General features: G+C 44.2%; 1 protein-coding gene across 5 annotated transcripts in view; it reads right to left on the reverse strand.

The window, feature by feature from the left end:
- wu:fj29h11 (protein NO VEIN) overlaps positions 1 to 20,929 on the reverse strand; it is a 66,592-nt gene that overhangs the window by 30,742 nt on the left and 14,921 nt on the right. For 3 of the 5 annotated variants that reach the window (XR_006762562.1, XM_045710173.1, XM_045710174.1), the window contains 13 exons: positions 15,220 to 15,803; positions 14,810 to 14,993; positions 14,098 to 14,600; positions 13,732 to 13,860; positions 11,814 to 12,011; positions 10,131 to 10,271; positions 9,728 to 9,988; positions 3,622 to 3,802; positions 3,283 to 3,449; positions 2,829 to 2,990; positions 2,499 to 2,674; positions 2,046 to 2,230; positions 1,590 to 1,814 (listed from right to left, as the gene is read on the reverse strand). Coding sequence is in view for 4 of the 5 variants with exons in the window: in XM_045710173.1 (XP_045566129.1) it covers positions 1,590 to 1,814; positions 2,046 to 2,230; positions 2,499 to 2,674; positions 2,829 to 2,990; positions 3,283 to 3,449; positions 3,622 to 3,802; positions 9,728 to 9,988; positions 10,131 to 10,271; positions 11,814 to 12,011; positions 13,732 to 13,860; positions 14,098 to 14,600; positions 14,810 to 14,993; positions 15,220 to 15,803 (3,096 nt within the window). In the remaining variant the exon portion in view is untranslated. Of the gene's footprint in view, positions 1 to 1,589; positions 1,815 to 2,045; positions 2,231 to 2,498; positions 2,675 to 2,828; positions 2,991 to 3,282; positions 3,450 to 3,621; positions 3,803 to 9,727; positions 9,989 to 10,130; positions 10,272 to 11,813; positions 12,012 to 13,731; positions 13,861 to 14,097; positions 14,601 to 14,809; positions 14,994 to 15,219; positions 15,804 to 17,115; positions 17,279 to 20,929 lie in introns of those variants that run through there. The other 2 variants (XM_045710176.1, XM_045710175.1) reach the window with 2 other exon arrangements.

The raw sequence follows: 20,929 nt of genomic DNA on the forward strand, positions 1-20,929 counted from the left end.
CGATTTATCCCCAAATTTAGTTTTCTCCGTTTTCTTTTCTAAGGTTTCCCTTTTTCAAAATGTTTTCAGGTTTTTGCTCTCAATTTTAGGGCTAGACATTCGGGGCTGCCGCTGGCCCGGCAACATCTGCTGAGCACACCGGGCCAGATAATCAAGCTTTCATATGGCCGTATAGTTGTATTTAATCCTTCACATTTGACACTCAAACTTGTTATCAACCTGCATTCGGTTTCCAAGCGGAGTCAAGAATGTCAAAGCCTTCCCTCTCTGTCTCGAGTGAGACCCGCCTCAGTACCTTCTAAATACTCACGCCAGTCGTCATCATCAATTCAGCGTTGAACACAGGCACGCGCATTCCAAAATCACAGGATAAAAGTCCCCACCTGCTTTTCAGTCTTTTTTTTATATCAGATATCCCACACAGCAATGTCATTATTAGCAAATAAAGGTTTACGTAGGCCTAGGCCTACCTACATGTAGCTGCCTGATCACCGACAATGATGATACAGCCTATACAGAGGAGGTGAGAGACACTGCCAGGACAAAACCCTCTCCCTCAACATAATCTTGGCAAAGGAGATGATCGTGGACTACAGGAAAAGGAGGGCTGAGCACTTCCCCATTCTCATCGACGGGGCTGTAGTGGAGCAGGTTGAGAGCTTCAAGTTCCTTGGTGTCCACATCACCAACAAACTATCATGGTCCAAACACACCAAGTCGTGAAGAGGGCACAACACCTATTCCCCCTCAGGAGACTGAAAAAGATTTGGCATGAGTCCCTAGATCCTCAAGAAGTTCTACAGCTGCACCATCGAGAGCATCCTGACTGGTTGCACCACTGCCTGGAATAGCAACTGCTCAGCCTTCGGTCGCAAGGCACTACTGAGGGTAGTGCGTACGGCCCAGTACATCACTGGGGCCAAGCTTCCTGCCAACCAGGGGCTCTGTACCATAGAGTCACTTCACCCCTACCTACATGTACATATTACCTCGACTAACCTGTACCCCTGCACAATGACTCGGTACCGGTACCCCCTGTATATAGCCTTATTGTTATTTTATTGTTGCTCAAATTTTTTACTTTAGTTTATTTTGTAAATATTTTTCTTAACTATATTTTCTTAAAACTGCATTGTTGGTTAAGGTCTTGTAAGTAAGCATTTCACGGTAAGGCGTAATCAGCAGTTGTAATCAGCACGTGACAAATAAAATTCTTTGCCGAAGCCAGTAATTTCCTCATTCGGCCAGTAGTTTCACCTGGTACTGGTCCGGTGTGCCACTGGCAAATTTACTTGAATGTCAAGCCCTGGAAATCATTTTTTTTTTTCTTAGAAAAACAACACAAGTGGATGTTCTAAATCCACAACAATGCTTAAACCACATCAGGAGACCACTTGAGGTATGGGAAAAATCGAAGAAACATTTATTCTTGGGTGTAGTTACCCTTTAATTTAATGCAAGCGCACAGCAGGAAGAGACCTTTTTGGTGAGAAATGTTTCTGTAGACTCATGAAGCAGAGTTTTCAAAACAAATAGACACTGGATTGATGCAAATAATCATGATATCAAGTTCCCCATCACCTTCTTACCTTCCTTCGCTACCGCCGCCGCCAGAGAGCTCTCCATGTGATTGGCCAGGAGGGCGGTGGGGGCGTTGGCTGTCCCATCAGCCACCACCATGGAGACCAGGTGTCCTGCCGTGCCCACGGGGTCAAGGGTCATGGCTGCCTGGGAGAAGAGCTTGTCCCCTGTACAGGTGGTGACCCGCAGGAGAACACCTGGGGATACCTCCAACGCTGACAGGTCTGTGCTCGCTGCCCCACAACAGATGGACATGTCATGTATATTTATTATGATCAACTTTGAATCGATTTTCAATTTAGAACAAAAAAACACAAGAAACGAAATGTCTGTATATAAGCCCACCAACATGATCAAACATTATTGGCCTTCAACAGATACATTACTATCGGTAACACTTCAACCCCGGTCTAAGACTGTAGGGGCTAGGGGGTCAATTTGTAATTGCTGTGTATGGTTCCTACCAGCGTTCCTGTCGATGAAGTCCTTAAGGGGTCCGTGGCGGGGCCTGAAGACCAGCTCCCACTGGCTCCACTGACCCAGCTCATCCAGTAGAGGGCAGGAGAGGAGACAGGACAAGGCCTGGGTCTGAGATACCTCCCCTAGGATACCCACCATCTGCTGGGCCTCACCTACACTACTGCTACTGCTGGGGGGGAGAGAAGGGGTAGAGTAATAGAGCATGGAAGGAGTGAGAGAAAAAGAAAGAGTGAACAGGGGTTTAAGATAAGTGAAAAGGAGATTGACATTTGATCAGTCCAATTAAAGGCCGACTTTACAACCAATCTGCCCCAACTTTCCACTGTACTGTACTGTAGGAGAGGTGTTAAGTCCCAAATGGTACCCTATTCCCTACATAGTGGAGGGATAGTGCACTATATAGGGAATAGAGTGCAATTTGGGACACATCATCTTACCTGGTGTCTCTGGGGAGCAGGGCTGCCTCGTAGAGGACATGGCTAAGCCCTACTCCCAGACTGAGGTCTCTCTGGCGCTGCACCAGTCCCACCAAGGTCCTAAGAGGTCCCAGCCCCAAGTGTCGACTGTCCCTCACCCCGTAGTGGGCTCTCAGACACCACTCGATGTGGGACAGCTAGGAGAAAGACACCCACAGAGATAGAGAGATCAATAAACATGATCAGTACAGACATTTAGAAGTTTTTTTATTTATGTACTTTTTTTTATCATAGAAATCAATAGGAGTGTGTGTGTGTGTTTGTGCGAGTGTGACCACGCATCTCACTCACCCCGTCTGGTTCGTTGGCTGATTTAGTGCCACACTGTCTGATAAACTCAAACACGTCTTGTCTGTTGGGTCTGAAGCCACATCCCTGGCCCTGCCAGTCCTGACCACCACCATCACTACTGCTGCCCACGACCACAGCGCCACCTACTGTCTCCTGCAGGACCTTCACACAGACAAGAGGAGAGGATGGATTCATCAATACAGCATGAGAGGTATCAGGCATTGTCTGAAATCACACCCTATTCCCTATTTAGTGCACTATTGTTGACCAGAGCACAGGCAAAAGTAGTGCACTATATAGGGAGCTATTTGGGACACACGACTGCACTCTATAATGATTCCTCTCCTCGCCTCTTTTTCCTCATGACCACTGAAGGAAGAGGGGTGACGGGAGAGGAGAGGAACAGGAGAGTGATTGAACAGACAAAGATTAGAAGAGAAGTAGTTTATGTTACCTGAGCCTGTTTGACTAGGAACTCCAGGAAGGAGCCCTGCTCCAGAGAGGTGAACTCTGTGACCTGGAAGTGCTTGGCTAACTTCCTCTCCAGAGACGCCACATGGGCCAGGGTGAATGGAAAGCTGTGATTGGACAGGCTCTCCTTCAGGACCTGCTTGACTGCGGCTGAGACACACACGCACGCACATGTAAGCACAAAGGTCATTGTTGTACATTCACGGTCATATATGATACGATAGGATTCTTTAACAATTTCAAGATCCAGATTCCCAACCTACACTTAATCTTATCATTGATACGAAGTGAGACACTGATAATGAGTGATGTTAGCAGCTACCTTCGCTGGGTGGTGTAGCCTGTGTTTTCTCCTCAGCTCTCCTCTCCTGAGTGTGTCTGGCTGGCTTCTCTTTGGGCACCAGGTCCTGAGGGGCAGCCAGCGACCCCCCACAGATAGCCAGTTGGAACAAGGCCCTGGCCAGACGGTCAGCTGACACACGCAGCATGAAGTCCTGCACCGACTGGACAGGAAATGACAGCACACTCCGTCAGTCACATTACGGCATTAGAGAAAACCATAACCTCTGAGACACAAGACATCATCCTAAATAGGACAGTGTGGGCAGATTTGTTTGTCAAATAAAAAAAATGTGGGCCAGAAAAAAAGGGCAGTTATTTCCAAATATATAGGTCCACCATAATTCATACCTACTTTCAGGATTTAGACGTTCAAGTTGTTTTTTTAAAATCCAAATGAATCATTTCCACAAGACAACAAATATAAAACAGGACTGTTGCCCATCCCGGGCCTAGATAGTGCCAAAAGAACTCAGCCTACAAGTGTCTGGCTCCACTATCACAAAAACTCCAGACATATTCAACCCAGCATCAGGCTGAAACAGCCACAGCTGAAGCAGACTAGCCAGCCAGCGTTTTGTTCACTAACAACTTTTTCCTATGGCTTTGTTTAGGATTAGCCAATTAGCAAGTATTACTTACAGTGACATTTCCTTAATAAGCAGAGAAGAGACAGTTGTTCACACACTCATTTGACTGTGATCCACCTCTCTCTTACTCTCCCCCTCTTGCTCATGGACCGAAGCAGGGGCTTAGTGGAATTATCACCCAGTCTCAAATTAAAACCAGGGCATGGTGTGACATGTCATGGGGGATAACCAGCTAAATCCCAAAGTTTTACACAAAGTCCCCTAGTAGAGAAAGAGGGATCAGAGCAGCCTTCTGAGGGGTAACAGAGAGAAGGTTAATGAGGTTTCTGCTAGATTTAGGTCAGAGGGAGGGGGGATTCTAGGGTCAGAGTTTGACCTTTAGAAATCTACACATTTGTAACCGTTGGAGCCAGTTCCTATATTTCTTTGGTTATGCAAATATTTGTTTATTAGGTCATATTGCGCCATTTAGAAAAACTTAAAACCAGTTGCAAGATTTGAGACGCACATGTCTTACCTTGATCTTTTTAGTTTAAATGGAATATAGGATCCTTTGTTTACCTTGTACTTACCATTTTGGATTGTACAAATAAAACATTAAGTTCTATTCATCAAGCCATTGGATTCTTGGGGCATACAGTGCATTCAAAAAGTATTCAGACCCTTTGACTTTTTCCACATTTTCTTACGTTACAGCATTACTCTAAAATTGTTACAGCCTTACTCTAAATTCTCAATCTACACACACAATTCCCCATAATGACAAAGCAAAAACTGGTTTTTCGAAATGTTTGCAAATATCACATTTACATAAGTATTTAGACCCTTTACTTAGTACTTTGTTGAAGCACCTTTGGCAGAGATTACAGCCTTGAATCTTCTTGGGTATGACACTACAAGCTTGGTACACCTGTGTTTGGGGAGTTTCTCCCATTCTTCTCTGCAGATCCTCTCAACCTCTGTCAGGTTAATTTCAGGTCTCTCCAGAGATGTTCGATCGGGTTCAAGTCCAGGCTCTGGCTGGGCTACTCAAAGACATTCAAGAAGCCACTCCAGCGTTGTCTTGTCTGTGTGCTTAGGGTTGTTGTCCTGTTGGAAGGTGAACCGTCACTGAGGTCTGAGGTCCTGAGCTCTCTGGAGCAGGTTTTCAATCAGGTTTTCAATCAATGATCTCGCTGTACTTTGCTCTGTTCATCTTGCCGCATCTTGCCGCTGAAACACATCCTGACAGCATGATGCTGCCACCACCATGCTTCACCGTAGGGATGGTGCCAGGTTTCCTCCACACATGACGCTTGGCATTCAGGCCAAAGAGTCCAATCTTGGTTTCATCAGACCAGAGAATCTTGTTTCTCATGGTCTGAGAGTCCTTTAGGTGCCTTTCGGCAAACTCCAAGAGGGCTGTCATGTGCCTTTTACTGAGGAGTGGCTTCCGTCTGGCTACTCTACCATAAAGGCATGATTGGTGGAGTGCTGCAGAGATAGTTGTCCGTCTGGAAGGTTCTCCCATCTCCACAGAGAAACTCTAAACACTGTCAGAGTGACCATCGGGTTCTTGGTCACCTCGCTGACCAAGGTCCTTCTCCCCCGATTGCTCAGTTTGGCCAGGGGGCCAGCTCTTGGAAGAGTCTTGGTGGTTCCAAACGTCTTCCATTTAAGAATGATGGAGGCCACTGTGTTCTTGGGGACCTTCAATACTGCAGAAATGTTTTGCTACACTTCCCCAGATCTGTGCCTTGACACAATCCTGTCTTGGAGCTCTATGAACAATTCCTTCAACCTCATGGCTTGGTTTTTGCTCTGACATGCACTGTCAACTGTGGGACCTTATAGACAGGTGTGTGCCTTTCCAAATCATGTCCAATCATTTGAATTTACCACAGGTGGACTACAATCAAGTTGTAGAAACATTTCAAGGATGATCAATGGAAACAGGATGTACCTTAGCTCAATTTCGAGTCCCTTAGCAAAGGGTCTGAATACTTATGTAACTAAGGTATCCGTTTTTTTATTTTGAATTAATTTACCTGTTTTCACTTTGTCATTATGGGCTATTGTAAGTAGATTGATGAGAAAAATGTTTTATTTAATACATTTTAGAATAAGCCTGTAACGTAACAAAATGTGGGAAAAGTCAAGGGGTCTGAATACTTTCTGAACGCACTATATGAGCAAGAACTGTTGAAAGCACATGACCTACCAAGTGTCAGCAAAAGAAGAAAAACCACAAGCCGACTGAGGAGGAGGCTCCTACAGAAGTCAGTGAAAAGGCATTAGTGGCATACGCAATTGCCATTTAATGGAGTTCTACACTTTATATAGATTTATCAAGCCACTTGGATCGAAGCAGCGCTGCCGACGAAAAATACCATGAGTTGCGTCCCAAGTGGCACAGCGGTCAAAGGCACTGCATCGCAGTGTTGCGGCGTCACTACAGCCTTGGGTTCGATTCCAGGATGTCATTACCGGCTGTGACTGGGAGTCCCATAGGGTGGTGCACAATTTTGCCCAGTGTAGTCCGGGTTAGGGGAGGGTTTGGCCAGGGGGAGGGGGGGTTTACTTGGCTCATTGCGCTCTAGCGACTCCATGTTGTGGGCCGGGCGCCTGTAGGCTGACTTCGGTCATCAGTTGAACGGTGTTTCTTCTGACACATTGGTGCAGCTGGCTTCTGGGTTAAGCGGGCGGGTGTTAAGAAGCGCGTTTTGGCGGGTCATGTTTCAGAGGATGCATGACTCGACCTTTGCCTCTCCCGAGCCCGTTGGGGAGTTGCAGCGATGAGACAATATGTTTTTTTTAAACTTCTCTAGGGCCAGTGGGACGATTTCGTCCCACGTAACAGCCAGTGGAATCCCGTGGCGCGTTATTCAAATACCTTAGAAATGCTATTACTTCAATTTCTCAAACATATGACTATTTTACACCATTTTAAAGATAAGACTCTCGTTAATCTAACCACACTGTCCGATTTCAAAAAGGCTTTACAACGAAAGCAAAACATTAGATTATGTCAGCAGAGTACCCAGCCAGAAATAATCAGACACCCATTTTTCAAGCTAGCATATAATGTCACATAAACCCAAACCACAGCTAAATGCAGCACTAACCTTTGATGATCTTCATCAGATGACAATCTTAGGACATTATGTTATACAATACATGCATGTTTTGTTCAATCAAGTTCATATTTATATCAAAAAACAGCTTTTTACATTAGCATGTGACGTTCAGAACTAGCATACTTCCGGTGAACTTACTAAATTACTGACGATAAACGTTCACAAAAAACATAACAATTATTTTAAGAATTATAGATACAGAACTCCTTTATGCAATCGCTATGTCCGATTTTAAAATAGCTTTTCGGTGAAAGCACATTTTGCAATATTCTAAGTAGATAGCCCGGCATCACAGGGCTAGCTATTTAGACACCCACCAAGTTTAGCCCTCACCAAAGTCAGATTTACTATAAGAAAAATGTTATTACCTTTGCTGTTATTCGTCAGAATCCACTCCCAGGACTTCTACTTCAATAACAAATGTTGCTTTGGTTCAAAATAATCCATAGTTATATCCAAATAGCGGCGTTTTGTTTGTGCGTTCAAGACACTATCCGAAAGGGTAAAGAAGGGTGACGCGCACGACGCGTTTCGTGACAAAAAAATTCTAAATATTCCATTACCGTACTTCGAAGCATGTCAACCGCTGTTTAAAATCAATTTTTATGCAATTTTTCTCGTAAAAAAGCGATAATATTCCGACCGGGAATCTGTGTTTTAGTACAAAGAGAGAGAAAATAAAAACATGGGGTCGCCTCGTGCACGCGCCTCAGTCTCATAGTACTCTGACAGACCACTATCCAAACGCGCTAATGTTTTTCAGCCAGGGGCTGCCTCGACATCATTCAGCTTTTTCCCGGTTTCTGAGAGCCTATGGGAGCCGTAGGAAGTGTCACGTTTTAGCAAAGATCCTAAGTTTTCAATAAAAAGAGTCAAGAATGGTCAGACAGGCCACTTCCTGTACAGAATCTTCTCAGGTTTTTGCCTGCCATATGAGTTCTGTTATACTCACAGACACCATTCAAACAGTTTTAGAAACTTTAGGGTGTTTTCTATCCAAAGCCAATAATTATATGCATATTCTGGGCAGTAGTAATAACCAGATTAAATCGGGTACGTTTTTTATCCGGCCGTGTAAATACTGCCCCCTAGCCCTAACAGGTTAAGACAGTGAGTACAATACCGGTATAATGTGTAAGCTAAGCCGGTCTTTTGTGATTGTTGGTTTGGAAATGTTTGACACGTCTGTTTTGTAAACAAATGTCGCATGCTCTTCAGCTTTGAATAGGTTCATTAGGCATTATTGGAAATGCACTGTTGATATTTAAGTTGTCCAAGTTGATTGGCTCCCGACGATGGAAGCTCAGAACGTTAATTAAGAAAAATAATGCTATTCAAGCATTGATGGATGGTGGCGAAAATGATGAAGTTGTCAGCAGTAATGTTGAGGTGTTCAATGGCTGACTTTATGGAACTGCATGTGGCTGTGCATAAAACGTTGCCTGAAGAGGAGGGTCTGATCATGCCGATTGGTGTTAACCAAAACTATTGCTTTTCAAGGAATTTCTAGATCAAGTGAAAGGTGATTCCCACCTGCAAAGTGTCATTGGTCCAGATGACAGTATCTCTGTTGGATCAGAAAGTGCATCCAAGTCTAAAAATGACCATTGATCAACACGACAGTGTATCTGCTGTATCAAAAGAAGTCCCGTGCATCCAGAACAAGGTCAAGTGCATCCAGTGCTAGAATGAAAGTGCAGGCTGAGCACGCTGCTTTGAAAGCTAAAGCTGCCGTTTTGGAAAATAAACATGGAAGAAACCCAAATAAAGGCAAACATGGAATTCTTTTGAAAAGGAAGCTGAGCTGGCTGCAACAGCTGCCAAAATGCAAGTTTTAGAGGAATGTGAAAAATCCTCTGTTGCTCAAGCAATGAAAAGACCAGTGGATAACTGTAAGACACTGTCCCAAAGCTGAACACAAAGCCTATGAGGCATTTCGGAGACTGTATGCACAAAACTCCTCCAACATCACAAGAAATGAGTTGCAAAAGAAACTGGACCGAATTTGACCACAACGCCTCTGAGGCATTCATGCAAATGATGACACGAAACCCTGCACGAACATTACCTACTCCTACTGTGTACAGGATCGCAACATGGAGACCAAGCCATGGTGCACCAAGGCTGCATTCTGCAAGAAACATTATACAAGCACAGCAGCCACAGCAAATGTTAGTAAAAGTGAGTGTTTAAAATAGTGAACCCCAAAGCCATGGTCATCTACAGGGTTTGTAGGCTTTGCTTCCCGCCCAGCTCTAACCCACCTGATTAAACCAATGACCCAACCAAAGACCATCCAACCAACCATCCATAAGTTTTGTATCGCTGTCTTAGGTTAATAAATTAATTAAGCAATCAATCAATCAATCAACCAACCAATCACCTTGGTCATCTTGGGGTTGAAGACCCCGGATGCATTGGTGAAGACCTCGAGCACGGCATCGGCTGCAGTCATGGTAACGTATTTCTTCCTCAGCTCGGCACTCCCGACAGAGGAGAAGAGGACGGGACCCTGTGCTCCCTCCATCACGACCCTCTTCATCTTCCTCATCCTCTCCCCCACCTCCTCCTCCAACTCCCTCTGGATGGCCTCCCGGGCACGCTCCATACACACATGCTCTGAGTTCACCGCCTTCTGTAAGGTCTGGGGGGAGAGGGGGGAGACATGAATGAGATATAATAATAACAATAATTATGTTATTTACGTTACTTCAAATAAGAGATTCATAACCTCTGACCATATTCCAACACTTGAAACTGATACCTCCGCGAAGCTCGAAACTTACGACTATGGGCAGACCCACGCTGTGTATACGAATGCCCAGTTCGTAGGGAGAGTCACAGCTATACTGGTCAGACAGGTGCTTCATAAACTCAGCCAGGTCCACCTTGGGCTTATTCTGTTTCCTCCTGAACACACGCAGACTCTGGAAGGAGGAGACAGGAAAACGATTGTTCAATCAATATATATATATATATATATATATATATATATATATATATATATATTATATATATATCTTTTTTTTAACCTTTATTTAAAAACAGGGAGTCACCTCAGGGTCTCTTTCACAAGGGAGCCCTGCAATTACAATTCATATGCAAAATCAGATAGTACTAAAATACAGCACAACAAACAATCAAGAAAAAACAGCCACATATCTACTACCAAAGCCCTTACCCTCACTGTCACTTTGCCTGAATCTTGCTTAACCTCTCTGGGGTAGGGGGCAGTATTTTGACATCCGGATGAAAAGCGTGCCCAAAGTAAACTGCCTGTTACTCAGGCCCAGAAGCTAGGATATGCATATAATTGGTAGATGTAGATAGAAAACACTCTAAAGGTTCTAAAACGGTTATAATTATGTCTGTGAGTATAACAGAACTGATATGGCAGGCGAAACCCAGAGGACAAACCATCCCCCCCCAAAAAAGCTTACCACTATTTTCAATGGCTAGTACTATAATTATAAGCCCAAGTCCTCCCAAATTGCAGTTCATAGGGCTTCCACTAGATGTCAACAGTCTTTAGAAAGAGTTTCAGGCTGGTTTTTGGAAAAATGACCCAGAAATTGTAGTTTTTCTAGGTGGCTCCCATTCTGGCTGTAGTGTTTCCAAGCGCGTGGAGGAAAGCGCGTTCTTTCTTATTTATCTCCGGTAATGAACATACTATTCTCCGTCTTAAATTGTATAGTTTATTTGCGTATTAGGATACCTAAGGTTTGATTATAAATGTTGTTTGACTTGTTTGGAAAAGTTTATTAGTAACGTTTGGGATTCATTTTGTATGCATTTTGATGGATGGAAACTGAGTTGATTATTAAGAAGGACATTATCGAACAAAAGGACCATTTGTGATGTAACTGGGACCTTTTGGAGTGCCAACTGAAGAAGATCAAAGGTAAGGCATTTTCTATTCGCTATTTCTGACTTGTGTCACACCTGCCTGGTTGAAATATGATTTTCATGTGTTTGTATGCGGAGTGCTGTCCTCAGATAATCGCATGTTTTGCTTTCGCCGTAAAGCCTTTTTGAAATCTGACACGGCGGCTGGATTAACAAGAAGTTAAGCTTTATTTTGATGTATAACACATATTTTCAAGAATGTTATATATTTTAATATAGTATTTTTTTATTTCGCGCTCTGCAATTTCACTGGATGTTGGCCAGGTGGGACACTACCGTCCCACATACCCGTAAGAAGTTAAAGGACCATGAAAAAGACCGTCACCCGCTCTGGGTGTTCCGAGTAAAGGACAATTATACCAGGTCCCCAGTTAGAGAAACAATGACAAAGTAAAATAGTCATGTGCCTCTATCTGGTGAATGTCTCTCTCACCCTCAGTATGTCCACAGTCTCTGTGTTCAATGTCTCTCTAACCCTCAGTATGTCCACAGTCTCTATCTGGTGAATGTCTCTCTAACCCTCAGTATGTCCACAGTATCTATATGTTCAATGTCTCTCTCACCCTCAGTATGTCCACAGTCTCTATCTGGTGAATGTCCTCGTCCTTGGTGTTGCTGTCTATCTTGAACATGCGATGGATGAGAGGCAGTTTACACAGCGGCCCCAGGTTCAGCTCCTCAAAACGCTTCTTGTTCTTCAGACCAGCCAGGTTCTGACCCAACTCATACAGGGTACACATCGCAGTGACAGCCTCTGCAGACTGAGAGAGATAAGGATACACAACAGTTAATGATCAGATTATTCCGTTTAAAAACTGTATTAATGTACGTGCGTATGTGTGCAAACGGAACATGTTGATTTGACAGTGCGTTGCAGGGGCTTCTGGTATATGTGTGTGTGTACAGTCGTGGCCAAAGATTTTGAGAATGACACAAATATACATTTTCACAATGTCTGCTGCCTCAGTTTGTATGATGTCAATTTGCATATACTCCAGAATGTTATAAAGAGCGATCAGATGAATTGCAATTAACGGCAAAGTCCCTCTTTGCCATGCAAATGATCTGAATCCCCCAAAAACATTTCCACTGCATTTCAGCCCTGCCACAAAAGGATCAGCTGACATAATGTCAGTGATTCTCTTGTTAACACATGTGTGAGTGTTGATGAGGACAAGGCTGGAGATCACTCTGTCATGCTGATTGAGTTCGAATAACAGACTGGAAGCTTCAAAAGGAGGGTGGTGCTTGGAATCATTGTTCTTCCTCTGTCAACCTGCAAGGAAACACGTGCCGTCATCATTGCTTTGCACAAAAAGGGCTTCACAGGCAAGGATATTGCTGCCAGTAAGAATGCACCTAAATCAACCATTTATCGGATCATCAAGAACTTCAAGGAGAGCGGTTCAATTGTTGTGAAAAAGGCTTCAGGGCGCCCAAGAAAGTCCAGCAAGCGCCAGGACCATCTCCTAAAGTTGATTCAGCTGCGGGATCGGGGCACCACCAGTACAGAGCTTGCTCGGGAATGGCAGCAGGCAGGTGTGAGTGCATCTGCACGCACAGTGAGGCGAAGACTTTTGGAGGATGGCCTGGTGTCAAGAAGGGCAGCAAAGAAGCCACTTCTCTCCAGGAAAAACATCAGGGACAAACTGATATTCTGCAAAAGGTACAGGGATTGGACTGCTGAGGCTGGGGTAAAGTCATTTTCTCTGATGAATCCCCTTTCCGATTGTTTGGGGCATCCGGAAAAAAGCTTGTCCGGAGAAGACATGGCGAGCACTACCATCAGTCCTGTGTCATGCCAACAGTAAAGCATCCTGAGACCATTCATGTGTGGGGTTGCTTCTCAGCCAAGGGAGTGGGCTCACTCACAATTTTGCCTAAGAACACAGCCATGAATAAAGAATGGTACCAACACATTCTCCGAGAGCAACTTCTCCCAACCATCCAGGAACAGTTTGGTGATGAACAATGCCTTTTCCAGCACGATGGAGCACCTTGCCATAAGGCAAAAGTGATAACTAAATGGCTCGGGGAACAAAACATCGATATTTTGGGTCCATGCCCAGGAAACTCCCGAGACCTTAATCCCATTGAGAACTTGTGGTCAATCCTCAAGAGGCGGGTGGACAAACAAAAACCCACAAATTCTGACAAACTCCAAGCATTGATTATGCAAGAATGGGCTGCCATCAGTCAGGATGTGGCCCAGAAGTTAATTGACAGCATGCCAGGGCGGATTGCTGAGGTCTTGAAAAAGAAGGGTCAACCCTGCAAATATTGACTCTTTGCATCAACTTCATGTAATTGTCAATAAAAGCCTTTGACACTTATGAAATGCTTGTAATTATACTTCACTATTCCATAGTAACATCTCACAAAAATATCTAAAGACACTGAAGCAGCAAACTTTGTGGAAATTAATGTGTCATTCTCAAAACTTTTGGCCACAACTGTATGTGTGTGTATGAGTATCCTGACCTCTATGAACATGTTGATCTCTCGAAGGGTGCGTTGCAGATCCTTCAGAGCTGGTATCTGCCAGTGGAGGTCTATCCTGCCTGCCTCCAGAGTGCGGACCTGCATCAGCCTGCACACCCTGGAGATCACCTGGGCACAGGACAGAACAGGACAGGAAGGAATATGTTAAAACCATCCCAGGAACACAACAAAAGTCAAGCTGGATAACGGCCCTCTGGGACCTAGGTTGAAAAGCAGAGAAAGAGGCTGGAGTGACAGCAGAAGATCCCAAAGTGTCCAGCAGATGGTGCCACTTGAAAATAAGTTGTACTGTTTTGTGTGTGTTGTAATTACAGGTAAATGGGGGGAGCGGGGAAAGATTGTCACCTTCTCTCTGGTGACAAGTTCTCCCTCGGCTGCGATGTCTCGTATGACGTCCTCCACCAGACTATTCACAGCCTCAGGATCCAGAGCCTTCTTCCTCTTCCTCCTCATCATCCCATCCTCCTCCTCCTCCTCTTCAGCCTGCGCCTCCACAGCTCGCACGTTAGCCCCATGCACTTCCCTGAGCTGGGCATGGTAGGCCTCTCTGAAGACAGGGGAGTTTCCTTCCCTCTGTCCCACAGCTAGCTGCCTCCGCTCTTGGGCTTTGGTCAGCCTCAGCTCCGCTTTCAGTGCTGGGAAGTCGGAGTCCGATGCGGAGGTACCAGGCTGGGGGATTTGGGGAGTGACGGGGGGCTGGGAGAGTAACAAGGACGAGGATGGAACTGGTGATGTTGTTTGTAGCAGGGGGGACCTTGTTTTAGAGCGCACACAGTCCTGCACGTATCCGTTGTTCAGGGGTGTGGAAGGAGCAGATTGTCCCTCACGCTCTGTCTTCTTTGGAGTGGCTGTGTGAGTGGTGAGTGAGTGAGTGAGTGAGTGAGTGAGTGAGTGAGTGAGTGAGTGAGTGAGAGAGAGAGAGTGAGAGAGAGAGAGTTCATGGGTCAAATCAGAGTTAACAGGTCATTTCAACACATACAGTTCATCTTAAACCAGCCAGCATGGCAGCTGTTCAGTTACAACTTCTTAACATTATGAGTTATGATGTTCTCTCTACCTGCTGGTTTCTCTTCTCCTGTCTTTCCTTGGACTGCAAATGCGCAGAATGCTACAGGTTGTTTATCAGCGTTGTTGAACAGAGACTTGTACTGCTGGAGAGGAAGTGGCTTCCCAAAGCGCAGCAAGTAGCCGTTCTGTAGTTGGGCGATGGTTGTGGCGGCAGGGGGGTACACCTTTATCACCTACAGCACATCCAATCAAGCTTTATTTAAACGTGCATTCAAAACAATACACCAACCACTTTACAATACAAAAAGCAACATTCATAGGAACTAAAAGACAGATTTAAGAACAGTATATTTTTAACCCTTATTTATACCAGGCAATTCTAACAAGAATATTCCCTTTCCAGCAACGGCCTAGAAAGATTATATAATAAAACAGATACAACTTTAAAAAATAACATACTTCTTTAACTCTTTCTAGTAGCTCTTCCTGAGTCACCTCTTCATTCTCTTTCACTGTGCTGGAGAAAGAAAGGAGAGGGGAGGAGTGAGGGACAGCAGAAGGGGGAATAGAAGGACAGGTAGCCCCAAGGGAGGACCCAGAGCTTGGGGGAGGCCCATAGCGAGAGCCTGGAGCCGGTTGTAGGAGATCAGACACAGAGCCACAGCTGAAACCAAAGCTGATCGGGGCAGTAGACAGAGGTGGGGTTTTCAGTTGTACAGCTCTGGGTGAGGGGGTCCTCGATGGTGGGTCCTTCCCAGACCGAGGCCTGCAAGATATGTTAACCTGGTCTCCCCCTGCCTGTGCTGGAGCTCCGGCAGCTCCTCTATGGCTCCTGTGGAAGACCAGGTCCCTGTCCACATAGAGCTCCCCATCCAGAGAGGCCACCAGGCTAGATATGGAGCTGAAGCCCAGGGAGGACAGGGTTAGGTTGCGGTGGTACTTCTGGCTGTAGGCCACTGTCAGCTTCTTCAGGGGGATCCCCTCTGGGTGCTGCTCCACCAGGGACAGGATCTTCCTCTGGGCCTTCTCAGTCTCCGACATCGCTAACGCGCACACACACACAAACAAACACACGCCCATAAACGTGCACACACACACACAGGATAAAGTTAGGTCATTTTTTATGCAAACACAAGGAACATTTTAGATAATGCTTGTATGAGTCAGTCTGGGTGGAGTTTGCAGTGTAATAGCAGGTAATAACATAAGACCATTGGTAAAAGAGTGACGCAATCTCATGACTCAAAGACATTTTCAAACTGTTATCTAACACACAGTACCTGAGTTTAAAGGTCCAAACAAGAACCCAGAATATCCCATTCAATCAGTACGTCAACTAGCTAGACAAAAAGCATTCCAGCTTTAAACTTACTCGTAGTTATTAATAATCAGCCAAAATATTTAACTTGTAAAACATTTACAAACGTGATAAGCATAGAGGTAGGGAAACATCGGCATTTTGGCCCTTTTTCTACTTCCACAATGTCAGATGAACTCATACCATTTGTATGTCTCAGTGAGCAGTTTAAAGGAAGTTGCTAGCTAGCGTTTCTGTAATAACTAGAAGTCTACGTATATACAGGGCCTAAAATGAACACCCGCCACCTGCCAAACGTGGGTAGATTTGGCATTGGCGGGTAAGAATGTCTTATTCACCTGTCAGGTTGGCGTGTTGTAACACTCCGGGCTCTATAGTGTAAGCATTTAATCAAAATAGTTAAGTATGGGCACAAGTGCGAGTTGTGATCTATAACTAAATAAATGCTGCAGTATCTATTTTCAAAGTATTTCTGCCGTTTTGTTTCATATTTGTAAATGCACAAAGAAATCTGAATCCTAACATTATAGCTATCCCACCTCGCCCAGACTGCCTGTCTGGGGGGAGATGTCAGCACTGCTTTTAGAAACAATGGGCACAGGCATAAAAGTTGGTCTAATTTACTCGAAGGTCTACTAAAGTGAGACTTTGTCCTTGTGTTTCTTGGCTATTAAAATGGTTTTGTTCAAAAGCTAGGTTATTTTTCAATGTTTGAGTTTGCTCCCACTGCTAGCAAAAAGATACATCATTGGCCTATACTAGTGACATTCTCACAGGCATATGTGATGACTGAGTGGTCCGGTTACCAAGGTAACCTTAAAGGGGCAGCTAAACATTTTTGTCTCTGATATTTTTGTTAAAATACTCAGATCACAGAATATTAAAATAAACCGTACAAGTTAGCATTGGATCCCAAAACTACCTCCAACTCCCTTCATACTGGACACACAGAAGTTTGTCTGACCCTGGGGAAGTATCCCTTTAACAACAGCTATCCTCATTGACAAGTCAAACCTATAAGGAAAATGTCACCTTACCAAATGGTTGTTTTGATTGTCGATAGGTAGATATAATATACTTCAGTCTGAACTTTGCTGTGCTTGAATCAAAATGGTTCCCTGCACCTTTCTCTCATCCTTTAAACCTCCCCATCTGACAATCCACCAATCATAGCAGCTCACAGGAGAAAGGAAACAGAAAGTAAAGCAGTGATCAGCTGAGAACAGAGTCATTAGTGTCCGTCTCTCCTATTCCAGAAAAGAGAGACAGAAACCAGCCACCAGACTGTAGTGTAGCAACCCTCTGTGGGTGGTAAAATCATCTGGACTAGTTTCAAATGTTATTTTCAATACCTTGTTTTGCCTCTTTTTCAGTGTCTTTTTAAATTGTCAGGGACCATGTTGGCATACATAACTTGCATGCTGCACCAGATTTGCTATCAAGCTGATTAATATTCAGTCCCTAGGCAGATGTTAAACTGTAGCAACAGGAGACATCACAGTAAAACCCGTTGCTCCAATATCGTATCTGTGTAGTAATAACATTAATGATGTATATTGGCTAGATGTTGGAATGGGATTAGAGATGATGGTGACTAAGCAACAAGAGGAAAACAGAACAGAAAAACAGGAGAGTGAGGGATGACGTGAGTGAAGAGAGAGTGGGAGGAGGGAGGGAGGGATTGATCCAAGGCCTTGAGTTTCGGTTTCCTGGTCTGCTACAGCTGACCACATCTGAGCTGTTACCAGGGAAGTCATGTGTCCGTGCTTGCAGAAACCAGAGGCTTGTTTTTATGTGTGTGTGTGTGTATATGTGTGTTTTTCAGGCCTCTTCATATTCTATTCCATTTAACACAGAGAACCCTGACTATAGAATGGCCTTGTCCTATTTCAGCCTATATCCCCGTCCCCTAGGCCTAGCAGCTCCCACTATAAATGTGTAGGGTTCATACAGTTAAAAAGATTCAACAGCACTGAGCAAATTGCAGGTCTGCTGAGAGCAAACTTGAACATTGTGAAAATTCTGTGCAACTTCCAGCATGCGTTTTCTGTGCTGTACCCGCTTTAAGTTACAAGTAGTCTACTGTGGATTATGATAATGTAGACCTACCAGAGTGGCCTACCATCAAAAACAATGGAGAAAATGCATCCCATAACATGGAAATAGCTGTTCTATCATTCAGCCTCCAGTAGCAGCTGGTGCACCAACAAAAAAAAAAACGTGTCAAGGGAAGCCAGTTTGGATTTGGCGTCACTCCAATCAAATCCCATTAGGAGCATACGTCATTGACAGAAAAAGTTAAATTGTTGCATCTCGTCGTGTTGTTGTCCTCCAGCGGCTAGCTAGTCAGCTAGCTAAAATTGTCCCTTTCCTAAATTAGCCATGGATGGAGATAGGAATTTGAACTTGTGGTTTTACTTAATTCTCCGTACTGACCAATGATTATAACGGCAATTCTGATCCAACCATTAATTCATACATTGTTGTGCCCATGGCCTGAGGATGGAAGTTCAATATGTTGTAGAGTTGTAATTCTAATTTGATATTCTAATTCATTTATTCTTGATTTAACAGGCAGTGTTGTTGTTTTTTAATTACCGGTCCCCTGGGGCCCTTTGGTAAATATGCAAAAGTTGTTTTCTTCACGTCTGCCTATAAAAAGGAAGAAATAAATGTTGGTAATGGTTGACAGTTACTCCAAATGGATTGTAGTTTCCCCCACCTCTAGTTGTTGTATTGTTTGTTTGTTGTTGTCTTGCTTTCCATAACAAAGCTCACCAGATTGGGTCTGCTGTATGGTTGGGATGTCTCCCTAACTCCCTAACTGTGAAAATGTTCAATTAAGCATGTAACAAAATAACATGGGGGGGCTTGTCTGTTTTGCATGTTATTTTGGCATTTATACGTGTCACATAACAACTTGCATTTGGTACCTTGGGTCAAGTGTTAGCACCAACTCACGAAACCCCCGTTTGTCGACCGTGTAAACTGGGGCCATGTCTTTGCAGATGAAAGTTGTAATGGCAGCTGTTATCTCCCTCCATCTTCGCCATATGGTGTGCCGCGGGCAAAAGCCTCTTGCAACGTCTGAGTCGGGGGTTCGTTGTGAGCACTCGACTGTACTTTTTGGGGTTTCATCCATAGACTCTCTCCGTACTGTTTCACATGATTCTTGCGTAGATGGTAAAAGAGGTTAGTTGCGTTTGAGCCTGTTTTCGAGACCGGCCTGCGGCATAATTTGCAGAAGACGGTTTTCTGGTCCGTGTCAGACTTTTCATACCCAAACCACGTCCATGCTACCGAAGTAGCCCTTCTTTTAGGTATGAGCTCTGTGTCTCCGTGCTGTGTCACATTCACTCTCCTCCATGTTTGTCTGTGTTGAAAATTTCCTTCCACACGGCACGCAAAGCGTCGTCCAATTGACAAAAAATATTGCCGTAAAGAGTGTGATTTGCGACACAAGTAAACAAACGATAGAGCATAATAGGAAACGAGAAGTTTTTCTATCGTCACACGATAGATATCGTCATATCGCCCAGCCCTAGTGCCCGTAATTGTTTTCCGATTTGTGGGTATCAGGTTGATTGCGGAGGTCTGCACACTGCCGAATTTATAGTAATTTAGACCAAGAATGCATTGAGATACCGATCTGTTGTCATTAACATGCCACTCATGCCAGTGTAAGTCAGGGATAAACGGGGGCTGTAAATGAGAAAGGTTAATACTGGTAATAAGAAGTACAAACCGTACAGTTGAAGTCGGAAGTTTACATACACTTAGATTGGAGTCATTAAAACTAGTTTTTCAACCACTCCACAAATTTCTTGTTAACAAACTATATAGTTTTGGCAAGTCGGCTAGGACATCTACTTCGTGCATGACACAAGTAATTTTTCCAACAGTTGTTTACAGACATATTATTTCACTTATAATTCACTGTATCACAATTCCAGTGGGTCAGAAGTTGACATACACTAAGTTGACTGTGCCTTTAAACAGCTTGGAAAATTCCAGAACATGTCATGGCTTTAGAAGCTTCTGATAGGCTAATTGACATCATTTGAGTCAATTGGAGGTGTACCTGTGGATGTATTTCAAGGCCTACCGTCAAACTCAGTGCCTCTTTGCTTGACATCATGGGAAAAATCTAAAGAAATCAGCCAAGACCTCAAAAAAAATTGTAGACCTCCACAAGTCTGGTTCATCCTTGGGAGCAATTTCCAATTGCCTGAAGGTGCCACGTTCATCTGTACAGACAATAGTACGCAAGTACAAACACCATGGGACCATGCAGCCGTCGTACTGCTTAGGAAGGAGACACATTCTGTCTCCTAGAGTTGAACGTACTTTGGTGCGAAAAGTGCAAATCAATCCCAGAACAGCAGCAAAAGACCTTGTAAAGATGCTGGAGGAAACAGGTACAAAAGTATCTATATCCACAGTAAAAAGAGTCCTATATCGACGTAACCTGAAAGGCCGCTCAGCAAGAAAGAAGCCACTGCTCCAAAACTGCCATTAAAACCCCAGACTACGGTTTGCAAATGCACATGGGGACAAAGATCGTACTTTTTGGAGAAATGTCCTCTGGTCTGATGAAACAAAAATAGAACTGTTTGACCATAATGACCATCATTACATTTGGAGGAAAAAGGGGGAGGCTTGCAAAGACACCATCCCAACCGTGAAGCATGGGGGTGGCAGCATCATGTTGTTGGGGTGCTTTGTTGCAGGAGGGACTGGTGCACTTCACAAAATAGATGGCATCACGAGGGAGGAAAATGATGTGGCTATATTGAAGCAACATTTCAAGACATCAGTCAGGAAGTTAAAGCTTGGTCGCAAATGGGTCTT

The sequence above is a fragment of the Salmo salar genome, chromosome ssa28 (assembly GCF_905237065.1).
Source record: "Salmo salar chromosome ssa28, Ssal_v3.1, whole genome shotgun sequence".
Classification (NCBI taxonomy): domain Eukaryota; kingdom Metazoa; phylum Chordata; class Actinopteri; order Salmoniformes; family Salmonidae; genus Salmo; species Salmo salar.